Genomic DNA, 25,189 nt, shown 5'->3' with positions numbered 1-25,189 from the left:
TGCTCGTTACTACTTATATGTGTCCTTTCATTCCAGATATGTTGTATTTTTAACATTCATTTTAGACATTTCATTGCAATATGCTATTTAAATTTATTTTTAACAGTATTTCAGTAACCCAAACTGTATTTGCATGTAAAATTGAAAATCCATATTCACTGTGAAACTATACTTTGATACTTCTATAACATATCTTTCAATGACAAATTTAATATAAAAATTATATAGTTTTGGCCTTTGTGAGTAAAACAGTTAGAGAAAATCATTGAATATTATAAGATTTAATTTAATAATAAATAGTACATCTCAATCACTTTGAATTTTGTCTCAAAAGATTTAAAAACAAATTTAGAATGAATGATTGAATTGTATTCTTTTTTTTAAGTTCCTCTTATTTTGAAGCCTGGGGAGTCAAAGCGGAAGCTACTTGCAGCAGGTTAGCGCTGGTCCTGAATGGGAAAGAGGCACAAGCAGGAGCTCCCTGCCTGCCAGCCTGCCTCTTTCTCCCCGTGTTTGCTTTCAGACTGGAATAGTCAGCAGCTGGTTGCACTGAGGGAAAAAAACAACAACCTGCTTATTCAAACGGGATGGGGAGGGGATCAGATCAAGCCCAGCAGAAGGTCTGATGGGAAATGTTGTCTTGCTTACCTTTCACCCTAAACCAGGCCCACAGATGACATCATCAAGAATCATGTGTTCTTAGTGTTGTTGATGCTTTCATGGTCCTTCAGCAACAAAAAAAACAGCCCTAACACTGGACAAATAATTGGCAAAAGTATTTTTTTAATAATTGAATAATAATAGTTGCATGTGGTCCATTTCATCAGCTGTTTCTTTTTGCAGTGAACCTCTATATTATCAGTAAAGGACCAATTTCCATTTTTACTTTAACAGGGTTTCCCCATTCAAATGTTTTGGACGTTGAGTTCTGTCATTGGCATCCAAAAAATACTCATTTAAATCCATTGACAACTGAAATGCATTTGGTTGCCAGATCTCACACATTAACACAGTTAGATTCTTAGTGCAAACAGAACAGATCCACTTTAATCCCTTTTTTTTCTCCCCGATTGTGACCAAAATATAATTTGACATAAAGCATTGACATCAGAACTTATACAAACATTTAACAAACCAACATTATTCACATCAAAGCAGCCAAACAGGTACAAAGTGGAGTCCAGAAGAAAGCATCATTATTGGAACGTTTCCATTTTTTTGTTTGATTTTTTTTCACTTTTATATACTGAAAACAGTATCAAACATGAGATCATCTCAAGACAAAAATAAATAAATAAAACAAGTGCATACACGTGCATTTTTTTCTTTCTTTGTAATATTTAGCTTGCATACAAAGGCAGATGGTTTACAAAAATCACATTGTCGCTTTCGGTCAGTTTGTGTTGGTCAGGCTCACTGCATGATATTGGGATTATTGGGATTATTGGGGTCGATATCTTGGATTGTACAGTGCCGAACGAGGGTGAAGCACAAATTATAATTGTCCTAATTGTAAGAATCATGACAATAAATAAAGGTGACTTTGTAACGCTTCATCAAACAAACAACTGCCAAGTCAATCTGGCTCTTGTTTGTCTAAAACTTAATCATTTAAAATAGAATACATCATGGGAAAATTCACTGTATGGCATAAAATGAAAGGTAATAAAGGAAATACATTACCTGCACAATGTTACAACTATTACATTCAATTAAATGCAGTGACTTAGGAAAAATCTATTAAGTACGATTCATTTAAAATGAATGAAATGAAAAGGTAAACAAATCTAACATTCAAATTCCTTCTAGTAGGATTAAACTCATAATGAAAATAAAACAAGTTTAATAGGACTTAAACATGAAAACTCACATAAAATGAGAAAACAATTAAAAAGACTACATCACAAAAAATGATTCAAAACAAATACTAAAATAATGAAAACATGAAGGTATATATATATGTATTTTTTTTTACAAATAATTGATATTCCAGTTAAATCATTGACATCAAAATACAGTGCTTTTAAATGAATCAAATACTGGCAAATCAAATACAAAAAAATAATAACAATAATAATAATTTGAGCCTTGACAAGATGAGAGCTTTGACTTTTTTTTTTTGTCTTAGCAGTCCGTGCACGGTTGCACTTTTCGCAGGGAAGAAAACGTCTGCACTAAAAGGTCACGATGCAGACTCATACCCATAAATAAGTCCCCCCCAAAAAAATCACCACGTGCATCCTAGCCTGTATTTGGCTGACTTTTACTGCTGACATTCTAGGGAGCCTCTAGAACACCATCAAATAAAAAAAAACTGACCAAAATGAAGGGGAAAGGGTCTTAAAATCCCAACATTAATTGCACAAAGGAACACTGAGGTGCACATTCTTGGGGCGCTTTTGCGCGACTTATACATTCAACGGAGATGCCGCCAAATTCATGCAGCAGATTCGTCGTAACAGAAAGCGTTTACCAACACAACAAGGCGGGACAAAATTCACAAAGTAAAGAAAAGCCTGCTTCTCAATGGCATCACTCACAGACACCATTTTGTGTCTATTACTTCCTTCAAGGATGGAAAATGACTCATTGACTTCTTCTTACATGTCATATTACTTTCAGGTAGGTGGAAAAAAAGATGCAGAAATAAAGTGCAATAGGGTCAATAAGTGCTACTTTCCAAAATGAATGGGCAGCATTTTACATGTTGTTTAACATATAAAGATTTTGCAGGCAATATAGCAGGGGTGTCCAGACTTTTTGAATTGTTTTTAAATTGGATTGGACATCTATCAATGTCAATGGCATTGAAGTGTTATTTTTTTATGTCTATGGCAGAGTTAGGGCTACCAATAAGAACAATCCTGTAAAAATAAGATTGAAGTATACAATTATTTTGCACTTAAAACATGCAAAAAGTGATTCATCGGGAGTTAACTGTTGAATTCATCATTTTTAGATAGCAGTAAGATAGTATGTAAATATTTATTTAAATTTAGTGAAACTACGTTTAAAAAACAAGGAGAAAATCACAAGTAAGATCATTCAATATGATAAATTGCCATTTTTTTTTGTAAAGTGTATTGATGTAAAACAATTGTGCAGTTTAACAAAAAAAATAATGCAGAGGCACAGTTTTACTTACTAATTCTATCTCCTTTTCAAGCTAAGAAATGCACCACCAGAACATAGACTGACTGAATTTAGTCATCTTTTCTTGCCCATATTCAACATTCACATAAATTGATACCAGCCAAGAATTTGAAGGACCATTATTTGGACACCCCTGCACTGTGTGTTGTTTTTTTTTAGTTACAGAACAATAACAAAAAAAATGAAGAATCCTTCTCACTCCACTGGTTTCCAGCCACCTCAGCTAAAACAACACCAAGAAAAGTCTGTAAACAAGACATGCTTTTTTTTGTTAGCATCATCATACAATGACACATGACACAGTAACTTCATTTTCATTCAGCAGGAAAACTTGTGCGCAATCTGGTACTTGGTTGTACTCGGTTTTAAGTGCCAGGATTCCAAGCAAAGGTGTCCAGCCTTTGTTGCACTTCTGATATTATTGCCAAATTGCCAGGTCTACTTAGTACATATGTATCTCTCATTCTGCATTGACATGCTTTATGCACAACAGTGACACAGGAGAAAAAAAAAGATCTAAAGTCCTCGTATAAGTGCATCCCAAGTGTTAAAAACCCTAGTTACAACATTGCAGAATTGCCTTATGAACATGCTTTTACCCTCCAAAACCAGAAAATTGTCAATTGTTAGTATATCTGCGTAAAGAACTTTGTCATGTGGAAAACAAATGGCATTTTTTTGTTGTTGGTTTGAGTGAGAAAATACTTGTCAATTTTAATCACCAGAGCCAGATTGAAAATGGTACTATTTTCTCCATTCAGTTATGGGTATAATTGTAGTATATATCTTTATAATTTACAATTCCAGTCTTGACTTTGATGCCATCTTTAAAACCAGAATATTTCAAGATGGATTTCATCTTTGAACCCATTGCACAGTGCTTTATAAAGAGAAATACTATGTTTATTCTGCTCTTTGCTGTGTATAGATAGCCTTGTTGTATGTATTCTTGTGCTACCTCCACTTTCCAGGTTGGTGGAAATTATTCAGGTCCGATGTCTGTCATGTGGGATTTTAGTCATTTAGTGAGCCGGGTAATTCGTTGGTTAGCGTGTGCCAGCGTTCGATTTTCTTGTCCTTGTTCTTGAGGCAATCAAACCAGTGCTTGAGACGCTCACCGTTGGCGTTGATGCCCAAAGAGACACCGCCTGGAGATGGATGGGGAATGGAGTCAGGAAGATCTTTCCAGAAACCCAACCCTCCCCCAAACTTACCGATGAAATCATTGGATTTCCCAATATCGTAGTCCCACACGGTCACTTCAAGGGTTTTCTTTGTAAGGTCTGCGTATTTGATGTCGTAGCAAAACTCCTGCAAAAGAGTGGTTCAGTTGTTAGTCCAAGATCAAGATGAAGAGTTCATGAAACAATGATACAAACATGAACTAAATAATAGTACAAGAAAATAAAACGGTTTACTTTTAGTTCAACTCTGGTTCAACTTTCACCTTGAATGGCAACCGATGCGTTATTTAGATTAAATCCCGATACTTTTAAGGTGCAAGGTACATAGGTGTATCGGGTTCATCTTTGAGCATTTTCATTTGGAAAAAAAAAACATATTCATGAGTTCCTAAAAGTCATACTTGCTAGAGTGTCTTAATATCAAAGCTAAAACAGATGTTTGTGTTGGAACTAAAGGCCAAGAGGTGATGGCGGAATCTACCAAGGAAAAATGTCAAATCAAATGTCAAGGTGCTGGCCTTTGAGTGGGCATGCAGAGGTTGGGGGGCATCCTACCTGCACCCCCCTGCAAAAATGTTTGTTACCTCGTTAAACTCGGGATTGAGGGTCTTCTTCTTGACCGCCGTTTTGTGCTTGGACTTTTTGTTCTCGTCGGGCTTCAGGTACCTGATGCAGAGCGCAACAACATCATGTTATTACAAAGTTGTCCACTAGAGGGAGCGTGGAGTCTGCCATTCACACCACATGCGCACTGACTTAATTACACACGAGCGTTGATTTATGATAACAAAAAAAAGGGGTTTGATTTCCATCAACATGTCATTTTGCAATGGAAGCAAACTTGATACATTACCAAATTTTAACCAAAAAATACATATATAAAAAGTTTTTTGAAATCTCATCTCATTGTCTGAACCGCTTTATCCTCACTAGAATCGCAGAGGGTTCTGGAGCCTATTCAAGATGACTCCACCCTGAAGAGGTAGCCAACCAATCGCAGGGCACGATGAAACAAACAACCATTCACACTCATACCTAGGAGCAATTTAAATTGGATTTGAACCCAGCGCCCTAGAACTGCGAGGCCAACGCGCTAACCACCACCCGGCAGGCCGTCTGCTATCAAAACAACGGATCTAAAATTTTCTAAAAAGAAAATCCAATTCAATGAGGGCAAAGCATAACTCAATTCAAATCAGTGCCTTTTTTTTCCTTTTATTGCAACCTTGATAAAAAAAAAATAACTGCGCCTTCTCTCATAATTTGTGCATTTTCATCACTCTCAGCAACCACATTTTTTTTTCCACACAGCCATTTCACTTTCAATTTTCCAAGGTAACGCAAAATGTTACAGCGGACGTAATTATTCAGCCGCCGGTACCCAACGAAGGACCCCAAAAGCCCACGAGACAACGGACATTGCCCTTCTAATTCCCCCCCCCCCCCCCAAAAAAAATCCCCAAAAGGGATGATTCCTTTTGCTTTTGTTCCTTGAAAATTAATTGTCGGCCGGATGAAAGGAGCAGGCAAACTCTCAAGTGGGAGAGACAAAAAGAACTCTCCTTCAAATTGTGGCTTTTATACCGCTTGATGTAATCAGAGGCCAGTTGGACCTGAGGAGAGATGATTACAATGTATTATAACTGGTTCCCGCTTGCCCAATATGGCAATTTTTTTTGGAGAAACATGAGTCACGCGCAAGAAGTTTCTATGAGAGAAGCGTATGTATTGTAAAATAGGGACAATGGACTCTGGTGTCAATCTGAATTAAATGTATAACTCAACAGTTTTGTAAATTCGGCTCCTGAAATATTATTTTTTTTTGCAGAAACGTTTAACTTTGTGGGGAAGACTCATTGTTTTTTTTGACTGTCTATTTTGACTGGGAAATGGATTGGAAATATACCATAATCATATCATACATGACTTTATGCCTAAAAAGTTGGTCATCAAGACAACACTAAAGTCAATTGAAACCATTTATATGTATAATCTTAAAGTATTGGACAAAAAAAAAACAAAAATGCACCACCACCGTCAGATATATATATAAAAAATAAAGTCTGAACTGGAACAATACCGTTAAATATGCAGATGCCATCTTTGTTTACAAAACCTTCCATCACATAGCTCCTCCTCTACTGCAAGATTTTGTTCAAAAAAAAAATCCAACACATCAACAAGGGCTGGCTCTAGAGGTGACTGTGTAGTTCCCTTCAAAAAGAGTGCATTCAGGCAAGTATTTGATCAAGTATTTTGTACGTACGTTTTGACGTAAGGGTCTGAGAAGCCATTGGCATCCATGGCAGCCAGATGGGCACAGCGTATGATGCCCACCACCAGGCAAGACTTGAGGGTGTTATATTTCAGGGAGATCATGATGCGCCCTCGCTCCTCCAGGGACTTGTCCTCCGTTTTGTTCACCTGTAACCACAATTACACCAAGAAAAATGTTTTTTTTTTACTTGCGCCAAGCTTCAGAAATCCCTTGAAATTTCAATTTGAGATTTTTTGGGAGAACTATTGTGGACAAACCCTTAATTAGAATCAGGGTTTAGAGTTTTAAGTTGAGTGAGAAGTTGCTGGTGTATTAGCTTCATCTCGAGAGCACTCTTCTTATAATATAGCTTTAATTGCCTTTCCAACACACACATGCATAACAAAGCTCTTCACATCTCTTTGCTCAGTCCACCGGAAGACTTTTTTTTCTTCTTTGCGGCCGACAGAAGTCACACAATGCAATTTCCCAGTAAGCGACCCTGCAGTCGCTGATTGTGTGAATGTGCCGTCCCTTCAGACCACACTTTTCAATCAAATGTCGCCAAAAAAGTGCTGTATCAGCGAAGGAAAATGCACACCATGGCCTCAAAAAGGAAAAAAACAACAACAAAACACACATCAAGCTTATCAAGGGCTCTTTGAAAGTGCAAATGTGGGTTTTCCCCATTGAATTTCAGGGCCATTTCCATTGGATGCCTATTAATATATTTGGACCACTGTGCGAGTGTCATTTGTTAGGCAATGAGTTGAAGGCGCAAAAAAAAACAACTGACAAGTTGAAGTCACTCGAGAGTCTGCTCATCAATTCCTTTTTTTTTCAATTTTCCAAACTGCTTACCTACACAAGGGCCGCAGGGGGGCTGGAGCCTATCCCAGCTGGGTCTGAGATGGGGTACATCCTCAATTGGCGGCCAATTTAGAGTGTCCACACAATAAGGACATACATTTCCATATTTGTAGTATGATTTGTGCATTGGATTAATAGAATGCTCCACAAATGACCAAATGACATGATTAAATGCAAATCAATTAGCATCTGTTGGAGGATATCCATTAATTGAACGGAATGGTCAGCCAAGCATTGATACGTGAAGTGTCCGTCAGCAGCCAGGCACCAGCACCCCCCATTTTCCATTTTCAGGTATTACTTGGTGCCTGGAGGGTGTTTTTCGCCAAGGAAACATATTATGGAAGAAAATTGTATTGTTCTCTCATAAATGACATTCCCAAGTGACACCAAATACATATTTCCCCATTTTTGGCCCAAAATGAGAAAAACAATCATATGAGATAACATCAATTTTCACTAAAGAGTGACATAACAGGAGTGCTGTGTCTGAAAAATAGCATTTTTACTTACAATATGTTTTATTTCCTTATTTTGAATATTTTTTTCTGATGTTGTGGAGACAATTTCCCACCTGAATAGACTTTTCTGTAATATACTTCATATATTGAAAATGAAAATTCTTTCTTGAAAAACAATGACAATTTTCTGGTGTTTAAAAGCCGGAAAAAAAAATACAGTAAAATGTAGGTGTTTTGTGACATCTAATGGATTTAGAAATTCCAGTTCAGTGACTCAACGGATGATTTGTCGTAAAATTGGACCAAAATAAAAATGCTTCTCTAGTAACGCAACACTTTGGGCTGAATTTATAAGCCAATAATTTAAGCCTGAATAAATTCCCCAATATTTTTTTTGTTTTTTTTTGTTTACACCCTTTACAAGCTTGAAAAAAAATCTTTGATATCTTGAAGGATATTGTTAACAAGGGGCTCAGGTGGGCATCCTTTTTTTACATTAAGGTCTAAGTTCAAAAGAAAATGACATTTTCTTTGAATAGGCTTTGCAGGAGGTCTTAGTCACATGTTGGCCTTTGTGATAAAAATAGTGTCATAACGTACGAGTTGAGCTAATTCAGGGGTGTTCAAACTACAGCTTGCGGGAACAAATACGGCCCACTATCCAGTTTTTAACAAATGAAAGTAAAAGGATTTCATGTTGGACTTTGCATCTTTCTATTTTCCCAAAATCACACCTAAAAAAAATACCAAAAAAGCACAGTAGGCAGCCTTTTTTAGTTCAGGTTCAAAGTCCAAAGCTTCTTCTTTACTTTGATAGTTTTATATTTAGAAAAGTTATAAAAAGTACACTGAGAGTGACATTTATTTTGAACAGAAACCAAAGATGGCCTCAGCCACTTACAGGTAGCTGTTTTTCCAGGCAGTTGTTGAAGTTCTTGGTCTGGTTGGGCTTCAGTTTTTTGAGGGGGATTCGGGTCTCGCCGATGAACTCGTTGTGGCGGAACTTGTCCTCATCACACACTGAAATCCTAAAGAGAAATGTGAAAGATAGTAGAGTGGAATTATGGGATTCATTGATTTGAGTCAGGCTCCAATGATTTGACTCAGGTTTAGGGATCTAAGTGGCGGTCTGGGGGCCAAATCTGGCCCGCCGAATCATTTCATGCGGCCCGAAAAAGTCAATCATGAGTGCCAACTTTCTGTTTTAGGATGAAATTAAAATTAAGAGTATATATGTATATTAAATTTCCTCATTTTCCCCCTTTTCGATCAATAATTATCATTTTTTAATGATCTTTTTTCTGTTTTTAATTCATATAGGATTTTGTAAAATCTAAAAAAATATATATAAAAAAGCTAAAATAAACATTGTTTCAGATCTATAAAAAACTGAATATTAAAAACACAACAACTAAATATTATATCTAAAATAGTTAGGCCCACATGAGCTCACGTTTTTTGACTCAAAAGATTCCAATAGCTGATTTTGTGGGCCTAATTAAAAGTCTTGTAGATTCTAATGATTCGTCTCACTTACAAAAATGTGCTCTTGGTAAATATTGCAGACTAAAGTATTTCACGCTAGCAACTCATCAGATTCAGTTTGTCAACTTGTGCAAACTATGCGAAAAAGCACAGTCGACTCAGAAGATTTGATTCATTGACTCGAATTTGCGGACTCGCCATAAACAGACTACAAAAAAAACAAAACAGCAGTTTGGGGCGCTTCCGTTTCCTGCCTCCAAATGATCCAATTTCCTTTGAAAACATTGTGGAATCAGACCATTTTTTTAATTCAAAACACTGCATTGTCTAGATAAAACAACCCAAATGATGGCATAAATGTGCATTTCAAGCACTTGGCTCCACGTAATCCATCAGCATAGCCGTGTGGCCTTTGCCCACCTGAGTGTTTGCTTGGCGTATCGTGACCCCGGCATTACCATGAAATGACAGGGAAAGGAGGGGAGAAAAGAAAAAAAAAACAAGCCTATGCTGCACGGATGGACGCGTACTGCTGAATTCAATTTAGCCAGAGAAATGATGTGCGCTGTGGAAATGTGCAAGGGCTTCTTCGCTCACCGATGATTGTGAAAAGGCTTCATCAGTGATGACACACACACACACACACACAAAAGAAAAAAAACGTCTGTTTGCAGAGCGTCGATAAGGTTTCCGCTCACACCGACGATAAATTCACCACAGTACATTTTCAACAGCTCACATCAAAAGCTTTGTTATTTGCGCTCTTGTACGGATTAAATGATTGTTTGGAAATCAGCAGTGATCTTTACAATTCTATTTCTTCTTTTCAATTTGCTGCAGGAAAAAAAAAGAAGAAGAAACACGAGGCAGTTGGATGATGAAACCCCGAATGAGATGGACTTATCTTATCTGAATATAATGAGTGACTCCATAATCTTTAAATCTCTCCAAACAATGGCTCGACATTTTGAATATAAGCATGGGAGGCTAATTAATTGCTCTCTAAATGATGAAATAAATGTTATTACCCACTTGGTTTTTGTTTTTAATTGATTTTTTTTTAGGGTTAGGGTTCAAATGGATTGGATGTTTATTGTTGTCAATGGCAACCAATGAGTTAAAAAAGATTTTCATTTTAATGTGGTGGACACATAAAAAGTTGTTATCAATGTTGTTTGAGATGTTTCATCCTATGATGAAGAACATTTTTTACAGTGTTGCCCAACCCAGACTGTTTTCGCCCAATTATTTAACGATATTTGTTGTCAAATCGAAGGAATTTTGCGGGAAAAAAAACACAAAATATACACTGAATTTTGGTCTGGTCCAAAGAAAACAAACTCTTGCGCTTCCTGAGTTGAATACGTCCTTAAATTCCAACACGTTGCCAGTTACAAATGGACTTGAATGTAAAAATGTGCAATAGGTATCCGAGGATAAAATAATGATATCGCTGCGAGACTATTTTGAGAATGAAATGTGGTAGAAGAAGCAATGTTTCAACTTTTTAAAAGATGAAAAACAACACTGTTGTTATGCAAGGTGTAAAGTGTGACTTCTGCGCTCCTTTATTTTTATCGGGTTATCAAGTAGGTTACATAATGCTTTGTGATAAGTAATGTACAGTGTTGGATTTTTTTCAGGCAACTAAAAGTTGTTTCGATGACAACCGACACATTTAAAATGATCCTGTTGTGGTGAAAATAAAAGAGTCAAACACGGCATCGAGGTCGTTCACGTTGAATTAATTTTTTTACCTAATTATCATGAGATTTGCACGTTTTGTAAAACCCTGGGATACCAGCTTAATGCATTCAAATTAAAATGTCCTATAGTACAGATTAATATAAAGTCATAATAACGTTGGTTGCCTGCCACGTCAAACACGACATGCGCTGGATGATGCCTTTGTTGCCACGGCAACCTGTCAGATGACTCAATAATGTGGCTCATTTTGAACATATTTTTCTTGGTCAACTTTGTATTAATTTAATATACTTTTGTTCATTCATGTGTACATGTGTATCTATATATATGTATGTATATTTATATATATATGTATGTATATGTATATTTATATTTGTATGTATATGTATATTTATATATATATGTATGTATATGTATATTTATATTTGTATGTATATGTATATTTATATATATATGTATATGTGTATGTATATTTATATATGTATATGTATATTGATATATATATATATGTATATGTGTATGTATATTTATATATGTATATGTATATTGATATATATATATGTATATGTGTATGTATATTTATATATATTTCAGCAACACGCTTGTTTATTTACTGTGACAATGAAATTTGCCGAATACGGGATGAATAAAGTTACTGTAAAACCTCTAATTGAGCAACACCTCTATTTGAACGGCACCTCTAATAGAATGGCACTTTGGTGGAAGAATTGAAAAGTAGAACAGTACCCTCTAATTGAACGGCACTACGGGGAGAGTTTGAAAAAAAGAACGACATGCTGTTGAAATAGACGTTTTACGGTATCTAATCTAATTCATTTTCTGCATCACTTATCCCCACAAGTATTTAAGGATTTAGTTTTGTCATCAATCCAACATTAACATTGAGTAGACCCACCCAAAAGGTATCAGGGGTACCTGAGTGTTTTTCGGACCATATCCTCATCGGTAATGCCATAGTAGGTCAACGTCTCACTCCAGACGGGGTTGAGCGTATTACGCAGGGTCTTGGTTCGAAGTTTATTAGCCTGTAAGAAAATTAGAGAGACAAACCAACGGAAGGACAGACAGGTCGACGTATCGGACAGAATGGCCGCCATCGACGAGCTGCCTCGCTTCATTCCTCGGTTGTGCGTTTTATTGACATGCTGCCAAGATGACATCAAAATCTTTTAAGGGAAAAGGCCGCAATGCCGGCAGTTCTGGTAGTCTCGACATCTGTGTGGAGCGCCAATGGCATCGGAATTCAACACGCGGCAACTTTTTTGGCCGTCCTGCCGACAATCCGCTTAAGGACTGTCGGGTGAAGTGTTTGAGAGACTCAAGGTGTTCTTTTCCCCAGAGATAGATGAGCACCTTGACCTTCGCACACCAAGACGGTATCGTCCAACAAAATTTCATTTAAACGAGTATATTGAATTTATTACAGCGTGATGTTCTTTTGTCTTTGCTCTAAGGCTGGGGTGTTAAATCAGTTTGGTTACATTAGAGCTCATGTGGGAAGGACCAGTTCATTTTTGGCCACTTAAGATTAATGAAGGGGTGTCAAACTGTTTTTTTTTTGGGTTAGTTTAATAGTTTTTTTCTGTTAAATGCATTGCTAACATGATCAAAACTTACCTTACTGGCGCCAGGTAGCAGGTGCAGCTTGACATAGGGGTCGGAAAGCCCATTGTGGTCCATCGGCTTGAGCCCCTGCCCCAAGAAAAAGATTAAAATGTATAAAAACACTGCAAAATTGTTGTCTTAACTCAAGGGTGTCACATTTGTAGCTTTTGTTGCAGGCCACAGAGTATATTTATGATGTTATTCACCGGAAGCCTATCCCACCTGACTTCAGGCATCTGGCCTACTATGTCTTTTTTTTTTAATGTGGGAGAAAACCAGAGTACCTGGAGAAAACCCACTCCACACAGGGTGGAATGACCTAGACTCAAACCCAAGACCACAGAACTGCAATGCCGATGCTCTAACCACTCATCCGCCTGGCCAATATTTGATGATTTTGCAGCAGCTCGTTTGTTTTAATATGCACAACAGCTTTTACGGCTTCCCTTTTTTATTCTTGTTTCCTTTTTATCTGCTTTTATCTATTTCAAGATGCTAGACGGGCAGCGAGTCTGAAACAACGGCGGTAATGTTTAGGAACGGCACCCCTGCCAAGTGCAAGTGTGGCGCCCATGAAATACTGTGGATATTGGCGCATACAAGAACAGAAGGAAGGTAGGAGGGCCTACCGCCACGCCACCAAGCAAACGGCAAACTTCCGCGGAAACGGATGGCGCTATTCCTTTTATTACAGTATTTCAAATGCACTAAAAATAGAGCTAAATGCATTTCACCCCCAAAAATATCCAAATTATTAAAAAAAATAATTCCGCCTCACAGTTATAGGTCAAAATTCTCAATAGGGGGGGAATTAGCATGTTTCTCCCCTGGCTTACATGGGTTTTCTCCGGGGGTGGGTGTTATTTTTTAGGGTTTTAAGGCAAAACTTGGTGGACATCGTATTAAAGAGACGGCTGAGAATTAAATAAAAAAAACCTAATTGGAATTTCCACCATTCCAGTCTATCCAGTCATTACGTAGGTGTTGGATGGACAACAGCAGTGGCCAACACGGGGGGACAAATACTTTTAGAAGTATCATCTGTTCCATGTACGTATGTACTTTAGTCCCCATCTGTTGAAGGGACAGCTGCAGCGGTGCGCTCTTTTGGAGACTCCATTGATCGTAATTAACGATTCATTAGAGACGGACGACTGTGGTGAAAAGCCAGATGGACGACATGCATCACAATGTCGTATTTGCGTGTAAGGCACGATAAGAAAAAAAACATCTGCTTATGTGCTTCTGCCTAACAAGTGAGTGACACCAATAAAAATCATTCTTAACTCACACGTCCAATCAATTTGAACTGGGAGAGTTAGTATTTTTAGGTTAACTAGAGGAACGGAATAGAGAAACAAAAAAAAAAAAAAACAAGTTTAACCCATTGAAGCTAAGTACAACCCGTTATAAGGAGTGGGACTTCTATTCCTATCAAATGGAGAAAAGGAATTGTAAATACTATTGAATTTTAAAATACTAAACATGTTATCAGAGCTTATATATTTCTATACCTTTTTTTAAAAGTTGCATTGATTTATCGTTTTTCTCTATTCAAAAGTGATGCTATAAAAATGTAATTCAGATCGGAGCATTAAATTTAAATATTTTCATATTGGGAAAATATGGCCATTGTTATTTGAGAAAAATCGTGATATTTTGAGTTAAGTAGTACTATACTTAGTATATTAGTAGATGTCCAAATCATTTGAAATCGGAGTCCTGGTAGTGATGTTCATTCGCTGTTAGCACTTATGGTTTTAATGAATTGGACATTAATCACCATTATACCATTGAATAATTATCATTAACTTCTTGAGAAAAAAAATGGACTTCATACAAAGAACAATGTTAATGGAGGGATTAATAACCCAAGCCCAAAGGGTTGATTTTGTCGGGGAGCACCTCCACGTCAGACCCCCGAGTGATGGAGGTGGGTAATGTGGCCAACCGAGCAGATGGGTCCAACTCATCACTGGTGACGGCACCAACAAGGGGGGAGAGAGGAGTTACGGCTTGGGGGGGTCGCAAGGGGACGGCTTGATGCAGACTCATTTATTTTGCCCAGGAAACACAGGAAGGAGTGCATGGCGCCAGGTGAGTTTGGTGTCAGAGCGTAATGGTGGTGAAGGAGCCTTTTTATTTATTTATTATTTTGATTTTAGTCATTCGAATGTATTCATAACAATAGAAAGAGGGGGGAAAAAGGCTTCCTGGAAATGATCAGGTAATAATGGTCAGATTCAAGCTGACTTTCTAAAAAAAAAAGGCAAAAAGATTAATATTCTTTATATATCTATAATCTTCGTTTGAATTTTAGCACGAAACAGGATTTTTGTTTTTGCAGGCCCCACAAAGTCATGTGGCGGGCCACATTTGGCCCCTGGGCTGTTAGTTTGACACCAGTGGTGTAAGGTGGGAAATCACAATGAGGAAAGTGAGAAGGGTTTTTTTTTTTTTGGGGGGGGGGGGTTCAGGGGTGGGATGTCAATCAGGGTTCACGGGCGGTTGCGTAGATAAGGCATAATGATTGAATCAAGGATTGGAGCTTGCTTATCTCACAGGCTTACCTTTTTGTACCTGGGAACAGGAAGCTGTTGCGGATGGATGTGTGTGTGTGTGTAGGTGTGTGTGAGTGTGAGTGTGTGTGTGTGTGCATATAAAACGGCAACATGCAGATGAAGGCATGCAAAGAAAAAATGAGTTGGGAGGAAGACAACAGAATTATGAGAAAGAGAAAGCGACAACATAAAGAAACAACTTTTCCATTCAATTGTGATTCAAACACCAAATAGATTACTAGTGTCTACTGCTAATAAGTGAAATTGAAAATGAAACATAAACATTCACTCAAAGCCATAGTCCCTTGTTATGTTAAAAAAAAAAACAGTTTTCATTCTATTTTGCAGTTGACCAAAAAGTCAGAGTTGCTACCGAGTAACGTCATGCGTGGATGGCGGGTTTGTCTTCTGTTTAGTTTCATTACTGTGGCCACCAGGGTTTTAGTTGTTTTTCCAAGAAATTCAATTACTTGGTAAATTGGTTCAAATGTGTCGTATAGGAAATTGTTACATTACAAACACTGCCCATTTTATCCTCTATTTTTTTTCTCCGCCTGACTGAGTGAATTGAGCAGTGGGAAAGGAGCAGTAGGCAGTCTATTCTGTTGTTTCGATCCTAACATTTTACTGAAGATTGCTTTGACCAAGTGACAAATGATGCTTGGCCAATGAATTGGGTTTTTTTTTTAACTGCAGTGACAAATGACATAGTTAAGAATGAAATGGGATGGGGTTAATAGCCCTGGTGTTTCCAAAAGTGCCCCAGTAAAAAAAATTGTAATAATAGGTACTGACCATGGACTTAACTTTTGTGCCTACGTTCAATTCCCGAGTTGAACCTCCATTATAGGAAACATGTAGAAAGCTGACATAAAAAACATCTTCTTTCCTATCGCTGCTTTTGACCTGACTCCTGGTAAAACACCAAACTCAAAGTTTACGAATGAGAAGTGCGAAAAAAACACAACAACTCGATTTCATTTCCTACGGAACCCGCTTGACCAAACAAACCGCTTCGATTTGGTGCTGATTCAATTAGAGCAACAAGAACAGAGCGAGGAAGCCTTACGGAGGCGTTGTGTGTATGTCGCCGAGGTACCAGTCATTTTTACTCTGTGGAGCACTCAAAGATAGACGGGGGAGTGGAAATAACCTCATTTGTCTTGCGAAGGAAAAAGCAGTGGCAAAGGCATGAGTGGTAATTGCTTTAATCAAGGCAAGGCGCATAAGTGCCATTTTGTGCCTTTGATGCATTAGTATGTAAAATATGTGCTAATTCTTACGCAAGCCCAGTGACCGTGTGGGCCACCAGATCAATTAAGTGGCATATAAACATCAAGTCAGGCCATAGTCCTCATTTGACGGTGGTGGTCTCATGTCACCGTGAGGCAGCATTAGGCAGCTGTCTATAGTCTCAAGTTCAAGCGCCCCCATAAAATTCCTCATACACTAAAGGTCAATCTAGATTTACACTTATTTACAGACATTATGATTTTTATTTAACTCATTTTGCTAAAATGCCAGCAGAATACTTCGTCTGAATCATTTTAGTTCGATACCAAGTGTATGGGTGCAAAAGTAGCAAAAAAAAAAAAGAATAAAGTTTCCATACTATTGCAAGGAACTACGATGAGATACTTTTAACAAACCTGGGATAGATTTTTTTTTCCCTTTCAAAATTGAGATAGACAAAAGGATGTCAGTTTGACTGTAATTACAGTAGCTACTGGAGTGGAATAATGATTACCTTGGCTTTGTTAATGGTGCAGTGAAGAGCATTGTTCTCTTGGTCGTACAGCAAGCTGAAGTCCAAAGTTCCAAGAGTAGCTAGAAGTCAAGAGAAGAAGAAGAAAAACCCATCATTTTTATCAAATTTTGCCTTCAATTTCTTCCAATTCCAAAGACATAAAAAAAAACCATCATTCTACAGCAAAAATCATTTCCCTTTAAGATACATTGTTTTTCAGCAATACCTGTACGATATCCTAAAAAACAATCAAATTTCCTTGGTCAATTTGCCAACTTTCTATATATGGTCATGCTTGGGGTAATTATAGGATGTGAGACGTTGAAGAGAGGAGGGAGTCTTGCATTATTGCAGGAATAAGCAAGTCCCAGTCAATTCCTGCACTCTGCCGATTGTGTTTTAATGGCATTTACGTGCCACTTCAGCAACGTTTTCCTGATTTAGCTTAACAGTTTTGGTCCTGGAGGACAATGTCAGCAGATGCTTAAACTTTGCCTGCTTTGCCTTTAGATGTCTTGTTACAAATTAGACGGAAAAGTAGTCGTTCCAATGGCTATACAGTTCTGGGTTATATATGGCAGTGGATTAGACATCTACTGCTGTCAATGGTAGCAAGGTATAGGTAGTTTTTTTTTTAATACGTACAAGCAAACAGACACTCTTTGGTTGGAAACATGTGGTTGTAAGAAAAAAAAGTGTCTCAGTGATCATTTACTTGTCCGTGCCAAGCTCCAATGAGCAATTTTCCAGTGTGCTTTGCCGTGCCATCCTATTACTTCCTTCTCATTAGAGTGGGATGTCACATTCTGTTCAACGGGGGAAAAAAAAGTGTTGTTTGTTTTGCTTATTACCAAAGAGATGATTTCAGTCGGCTAGCGAAAGCGAGTTGTTTTGGAATTTGTTCAACAGCCAGACACAGACACTTGACACAACAATCTGCGGCTGACCTCGGGGGGCTTCTATTGAGGGGCCAAATAGAAAGAAGGCAGCCCGCTTGACAGAAGCGATTCCTTCCCATCACGGCGGCAGAAATGATTTACGCATTTGCATACTGATCAAAAATAAATGGCTGATTTTTCTGACCCTTTCCAAATGCCCCAACCAAGCTCATCATTATTCCAAATTAAGGGTTAAGGAGAGCAAATCAAAAATAATTGGCATTGTTTGCAGTCACATTTCTTTATCGTGAAGGTGACACACAGTATTATGTTACTCCCCCAATTTCAAACTAGGTATTTTAACAACATTTTGTGTCACCGATACAGTTAGATCAAGCTGGGATGAGTTCAGATGGAATTGAATTTCCACGTCCCGTTTAGACAATTTACGATGAGATTGACTCAAATTACCATATGATGAAATTTTTTTGGAAGTTGTGATATCAACATACCGATACCAATGCGAAATGTGATTCAATTTAAACTGTTTCCAATACAACCCGATTGAGTGTAAATGCCATGAGATGGAGTCCTATAACAAACCATGTGGAACCATTCAGTCAATTTAACTTTCATCATTTACTGCAACCAGAATTAACTTTCCCAAATAGAAATTGCGATTCAAACAGTTCTATATAAATATATATATTTTACAATGCCATTCTGTTCAATTACAACTGATTCCCATCAATTCTAATCCAAATTTTTCAAGTATGAACTCTTTCATATGTAAATTATGACTTATATTTTAGAACCATAATATAGTCATTTAATTCATTGAAGGGGCAGGGCAAATTTTGGTTCAAAAGGTTTCAAGCGTCAACTTCTAAATAACTATTAAGGGTAGCGACCACTGTCCCTGAAAGTGTTAGGATGCCATTCTTTGCAATTTAATTCTAACATAACTAAAATGAGAACAAGTGTCTTTTTACACCCATTTTTTTTGGCATCTACTCTCCACTGATTTGCATCTAACAAAGTAGCCTGACAACCAAAGTCACACAAAGGACATATGGACTAAGGCGGTAAATGAGAGTTCATAAAATCCTTAGATCTTTATTTCCACATAACTTCATTTGCTGTGTAGAATCAGACGCGTTTGGGATAGCATCCCAAGAGATTAATTTACATCTCCCCTTTTAATAAAGCAGGATGGAACGCTTGTTAATCTACGACATTAGCCTCTGTGTCTATCTAATACTACCTGGATTAGTGAACCTTTCTCTTTAAGTGGCCTGCAGCAAAAAAATGTATATGGTATTATCAATGGATGGAGACATATCCAAAATAGAAGAAAACAAGGGTATCTGAAATTGCATTAGTTTGTTTAGTAACAACGTATGGCACAAATGAACTTTTACAGCTCTTCAGGTGTGCAGTCGATGTGTCGATTGCAGGCTGCTTTTCACGCAGGTGTGATTGTGAGTCATCAGCCGTTGTTAACACAGAGTTGAACGAGTGCTTTATCGCCTCAAATGCTTCTAAAAATATCACAAATGTTAGAAAAGCTTTCGACACGGAGTGGAAATGCGCCAAAACGGACCGCAAAATAGCTACAGGAGTGGAACAAAAAGAAATGATGTGTTTGGTGTAATCACCTCGAAAAAGAAGATGGCAATGTTGTACCAATTTAAAAAAAAAAAACATATATTTTACTCCCTTGCCTACTGGTGGCATGCCAGGCAATTGCCTGGTTGTCCTAGTTGTTTCCTCGTATACTGCGATTGGCCGTCAATTCAGGGTACTACTACCACTACCACTACTACTACGACTACTAGTACTACTATTACTATTACTACTGCTACTACCAATACTACCAGTACTACTACTACAACCACTACTACCAGTACTACTACTACTACAACCACTACTACTACTACGACTACCACTGCTACTTATTATCACGGAAAATACGGTATATCCGCATGGTCCACTAAAATACCTGATGAGAAAAAGTAGTAGCTTCTCCCAATATCTGATTGATCGGCACCTATTTTTAACGAATACGAGACTGCAAAGAAATCCGGCAAACAATCAAAACGGGTCGAAAACACCTTTCCCGTGCGGTTTCTCGGTCGTCATAGAAGCCCCGACAGAGGGAGAGCTTCTAAAAAGTGCGCCGTGTGAATCGCCTGACTCTAAAGGTGTCGCCATGACAACTGAAGAAGATCCATAAAGTGTATTAAATGACAACAAGTGGACCTTGAGCATGTGAGGCGGGATAAGAGATGCTTTGTGTGTGTGTGTGTATGTGTATGTGTGCTTGTTAGAAGGGCATTTAACGGCATTTGCGATGCATTGCTGAAGCGGGTTCAAGGTGGTTGACACTTCTGCATGGGGCGCAACACATAACAAGTGGCATGGCGACACGTAGCGCATCCACTCAATTGATATTAAGATCACGTCAACGTCCGAACACGCAGGCAACGACTATTTACGCTGCGTCTTTTCTATCCGCACGTGGCGCAAAATTAAAGGCCAAAACAATTTGGGAGTAGACGTCCAAGTAGTCTAATACAAATGACAAACTTGACTTGTGAGTCATTAGCAGACAATGAGCTTAGAGACTAAGTTTGAGATAGGTGAGAAAAATGGCCAGAGATTTTGTAATGGACAGCAGATATAAGTATTTAAGCAAGAAGAGATATAATACAGACACTATTCTTTCACAAGATAGGAGGATTGAGTGACTCGTATTTTTTTTATTTTCGGCAAAAATAGATTTCCACTTTTTCTATGAATTAAATCAATGACTCAATAGATTAATATTGATCAGCCATTTAAGGAAAGACAAAAAAAAATACAAGTGACAAAAGTCCAATCTATGTGAACTTAGTATTTTTATAGCCTGAGATGGAGAAATAGATTTAATTTCTATAACTGTCAAAGGCTAACAATTAGATAATGAAGTGCTGTGTAAAGATTAAAAAATCTGTGAGTATAAACAGTCGAGAAATTGAATGAATGAATAATTTATGCATGAAAGGGATAGCCTTTGTTTTGAAACCTAAGCCCAACCTTTAAACACACGTTTTTCACACTTGTAAGTGCTAACCTGCGTTAGTCGTAAAACTGCCATAAAATCTAAATGTGTTTTGGGCTTTCTTTGATGGAAGCGTTGTTTCCCACTGACATGTTTTTTTTTTTCCGTCACGCATGATGATTTTGCACAGCGGCCGTTCTACTTCTGACAGTAATCCCATCCGCGTCCCTGCTTTGGCAGCTTATCTGGCCATCATCATCATCATTGCACGTTATTGTCCATTATGGGATTTTGTCTTCTTCCCCCCGGCAGGCACGGACGACACACTGAGACACTTTACGCCTGGAAAACCTTGCTAAATGCCTTGAAATCCTAACGGGCGTAAGGCTGTTTTTTAAATCTCATCCGTAATATAGTGTCGCGGAAAAGTATTCCCAGGACTGGTGTGTTTGAAACCACAGTTTTTTTTTATGATTTGAACGTTGGGTCTGGCCACATGCGACCATTACGTCTCCCTAAGTGAATTACTCTATCTGGCCTCACGCTGGATCTTCCCAAAGGGGAAACAGAACAACTAATCTTGTTGGTTGCCAGGAAGTGCCCGAGTCCAGCCGACGGTTGTGCCGGCCCTCGTTTTGTACACTCGTCAACTAGGTCGTCACATTGGGCTGGATTTGATCTAATTTGAGCCCAGGAGGAGATAAAGGGCTGCTGTGGAAGATTGGAACTGGGGGCAGAGGGGGTCATGTGGAAAATGAAGCCAAGTGTGGTCTATTTTCTGGACACTCTATTTGTTACATTGCATGCTTATTTTCAAGGTGCTTGCCGACAATTTCCATGAATTCACAAATGCTGTGGTGAATACCTTGGGCCAATTCAATGATTGGTCATCTAACTGTCCTTCGTTCATTTTCTGGACCGTGGAACTGTTTATGAAATGAGTTCATCAAATATATAATAAATAAACCATTAAGGGTCAAATGGCCATATTTCAATCCAAGAAATCAGGCTGTCTCAATCTACCATGACACTGCGAGGTAATTCAACAGCAGCGTAAAGATGTCTGCTGACAGATGTCGCTCAGTCAAGCTGTCTGTCGGCTGTGATTTAACGTCACTCGCATGAAGATCACCTTCAAGCATTTTGTGACGGAATTAATCGTACAATTTGTACATATAAACTGTATTTTAAAAAAAAGTCTCAGATTACAGGCTAAATGAAAGAAACGAAAGGTCACAGAGAGATCAAGAACTGTTTTTCGGGCCACGACATGTAAATTCACGAATGGTCGCACGTCACATATCTCATTCGTTCAGGGCGCCTGCCAATTCACGGATTTAAGATGTTCCGGCACGATAGGGACCGATTGCAAGGAGAATTATTTACGCACCCTTTGGTTTCTCACTGGAGATCAATACACCGCTGTCAGATATGACTTGACTGATTTTTGCTTCCTATCGCCGGGTAGAACAGTAAAACATCTCTCCTATTGATACCACTAGGAGAAAATGAATGGAAATCATATTATCCTCACACACCCTGTTTTTCACAGTCTTGTGCATCCAAGGCTAGAGTATTTTAAGGTGATTAAATTATAAATAAAAAAAATATAACATATCTAACAATCATTTCCATGTCAAAAGATAAGGAAAAAAAGTCCAAAGTCAGCATATTAATCCACTAATGTGCCTTATAATCTAGTACGCCTAATAGTCCAAAAAAAAAAAAAACTCCTTTTTATGGAACCCTTAGAAAATATGCTTTACGTATTATAATTATTCCTTACACATTGCATGATGGGTGCATTCTAATTCGTGTTTGTTTATTATTTTTCACTGGCTGCTTTGCAATTACTTTGGAATGCCGTCTTTTTCATTATTTGTGCTGTGGACAAACAATTGAACTGTGTTTTCCACAATTTGCTGCAGCCATCGTGTGCAGCAAATCTCAGTAATCAACACTCTAATGAAGCCTAGTCCAAGACAATCACGTGTGCTGTCCTGTGATTACTGGAGGTTTCTTTTTATTTAGAGCAACAACTAATGATAGTGCTCATTTGCAGTGTGTTTCATTTTTTTTTCTGAATCAAAAGAGGCCTATGGAAAAACACAATACCATTTTCACCCATTCATTCAGTCATTAATTCATCTTCCATAGGGTTGTAGGAGTGACAAACAAGCATCCATAGCAGGGGTAACCTATGGCTCCCAGTTTTACCCAGTGACATGAAATTTGATGGAAATGTCAATCATACACCAAAAAAAAGTCTCTCGAACCAATGCGGAAAATCTAATATTAAGTGAGGCATATTGGTTTGAAGCAGACAATTTATGTCAAATTGCAGAGCTCGAAAGGAACCCAGTGAAATAAAATTGGGTGGACACATCTTTCATAACAGGATGCTTGAATAAGTCTGAAGAATCCATGAGTGAAATTGAACAGGAGGTCAGCCATATTGGTTTCAAGCAGTGGAGGTCATACTTTGTTCATCTTCTACTTGGGTATTCAACCAAGTATGTCCCAATCATGGCCCCAGATCACATGGGGGGGCTATTCTACTGAATTCGAAAGATTGGACTTTACTGAGACACTACCCAAAGTCCTTTTCCGAGTAAAATACACCCAAAAAAAGCACAAAAAAAGTTAATCCCATTATACAGTTGGATAGGATTTTGCTGTACATGATCTCTAATTTACTCTACAGTTTTAGTTGGGTTCTTTTCCTCAGGCAATTCAATCATTTAATGGGTAAATGATGAATATGTATTCTGTACCAAAATAGAACATTAAAATAAATAAAAAATTGTCTACATAACCTGCTTCTATTGAGGGATACGACCTGTACTTCTTTCAATACTGTGAAACCATTTTTTTAAAAAAGCTGATAGCAACGTTATATAAATGATTTACAATTTTAATATTTACGGATGATTCTTGATAATTTTAAATAGTCTGACAAGATTATATCATTTACTCATAAAAGTAGGCCTATAAGTATCGTCAACGGTTTAAAAAAAAACAAACTAATGTTGTAGTACTGGGTGCCATATAAGGCCTATATTTCTCTTTAAGTCACAGGCAATTTTATGCATCAAATTGAAGCAGTTTATCACGTCGTGGTTGCCCGTGACAGGAACAAGCTGTGGGTTGGAGGTCGTGGTGAGAGTTATAGCTTGATAGGCCAGAGGAGCAAATTGAAAGCCACGAAAAGAAAGAAAAAAAAAGAAACATGCACAGATTGTAAATAAACAATGAAGCGGTCAGGGTTCCTTACATTGTCAATCACTGGTCTTCGGAAGGAGGAGTTGCTCTAGGTCACTTGTGCCTGTTTTGTTTGGCTTTCACCATGTTTGTACATGACGACTTGCTGTTTGTTTCGGTGTTACTTTAATGACACTTAAGAATATTCAAATATTGCCAGCAGGGGTAAAATTGACAGGTTGTTATCCAACAGCTGCCGCCAGTGTCACAGAGTTCTTGTTATTTAATTCTCTACCGCCTCTTTTGAGTGCACCGCTTGGCGACTGTCTGAAAACAGCATTGGACGTTTTGTTTTGTTTTGTTTTTTTTTCTCTCCCCAAGGCCGCCACCACACAAAGCGGAGAAATGTCCTTAATTCGTCCGACAATTTCAAAAAGGCCATTTTGGAGGAACGCATTGAAGAGTACATGAAGTGACTGCACCCTCCATCCCACCATTTTCCAGGGCTCCCTCTTCAATCACTTGATTGCCCCCCCCGTCCCTGACCCAGCCCATGATTGGGCTTCTTTGTTGCGTTGTGCAATCACCAGCCCTAAAAAAAAAAATGCGAATGGACACACAACAAGCTATCTTTAAGTTACACTTCAAATTTAAATCATTGGCTGCCATTGACAGTCACAGACTTTCAATTCATTTAAAATGGGCTGGTGAATGGTCACTATCAAAACTTTAAAAACAAAGTACAGTGATACCTCTACCTACAAATGCTTCAATATACATTTTGTTCCATGATACAATAATCTGCCCAAATTACAACAACTTCAGAAGAAGCATAGCATATAAAAATAACAAAGAAATGCTTCAAAACGCTTGCCATGGACTTAAATCAAATCCCAATTCCAATTTTTGATTGGTCTCACTGCTATTAATGAATAAAAGATTTGAATGCATGTTAATGAGACACGATAATTTTCATCTGCAGAGTTATTCCAAACATTTTTATCCATTTGGCCCGG

General features: G+C 37.9%; 1 protein-coding gene across 1 annotated transcript in view; it reads right to left on the bottom strand.

Moving 5' to 3' along the window:
- Nucleotides 1-2,408: 2,408 nt before the first annotated feature.
- doc2b (double C2-like domains, beta) overlaps nt 2,409-25,189 on the bottom strand; it is a 30,043-nt gene continuing 7,262 nt past the window's right edge. The window contains exons 2-9 of the mRNA XM_077741240.1: nt 17,052-17,131; nt 12,756-12,830; nt 12,054-12,163; nt 8,827-8,953; nt 6,604-6,761; nt 4,922-5,003; nt 4,368-4,464; nt 2,409-4,301 (exon numbers count right to left, since the gene is read on the bottom strand). Of these exons, the coding sequence (XP_077597366.1) occupies nt 4,168-4,301; nt 4,368-4,464; nt 4,922-5,003; nt 6,604-6,761; nt 8,827-8,953; nt 12,054-12,163; nt 12,756-12,830; nt 17,052-17,131 (863 nt within the window). The 3' untranslated portion in view covers nt 2,409-4,167. The remainder of the gene's footprint in view (nt 4,302-4,367; nt 4,465-4,921; nt 5,004-6,603; nt 6,762-8,826; nt 8,954-12,053; nt 12,164-12,755; nt 12,831-17,051; nt 17,132-25,189) is intronic.

This window comes from Stigmatopora nigra, chromosome 19, assembly GCF_051989575.1.
Source record: "Stigmatopora nigra isolate UIUO_SnigA chromosome 19, RoL_Snig_1.1, whole genome shotgun sequence".
NCBI lineage: Eukaryota > Metazoa > Chordata > Actinopteri > Syngnathiformes > Syngnathidae > Stigmatopora > Stigmatopora nigra.
This window is presented reverse-complemented; position numbering and strand designations above follow the sequence as displayed.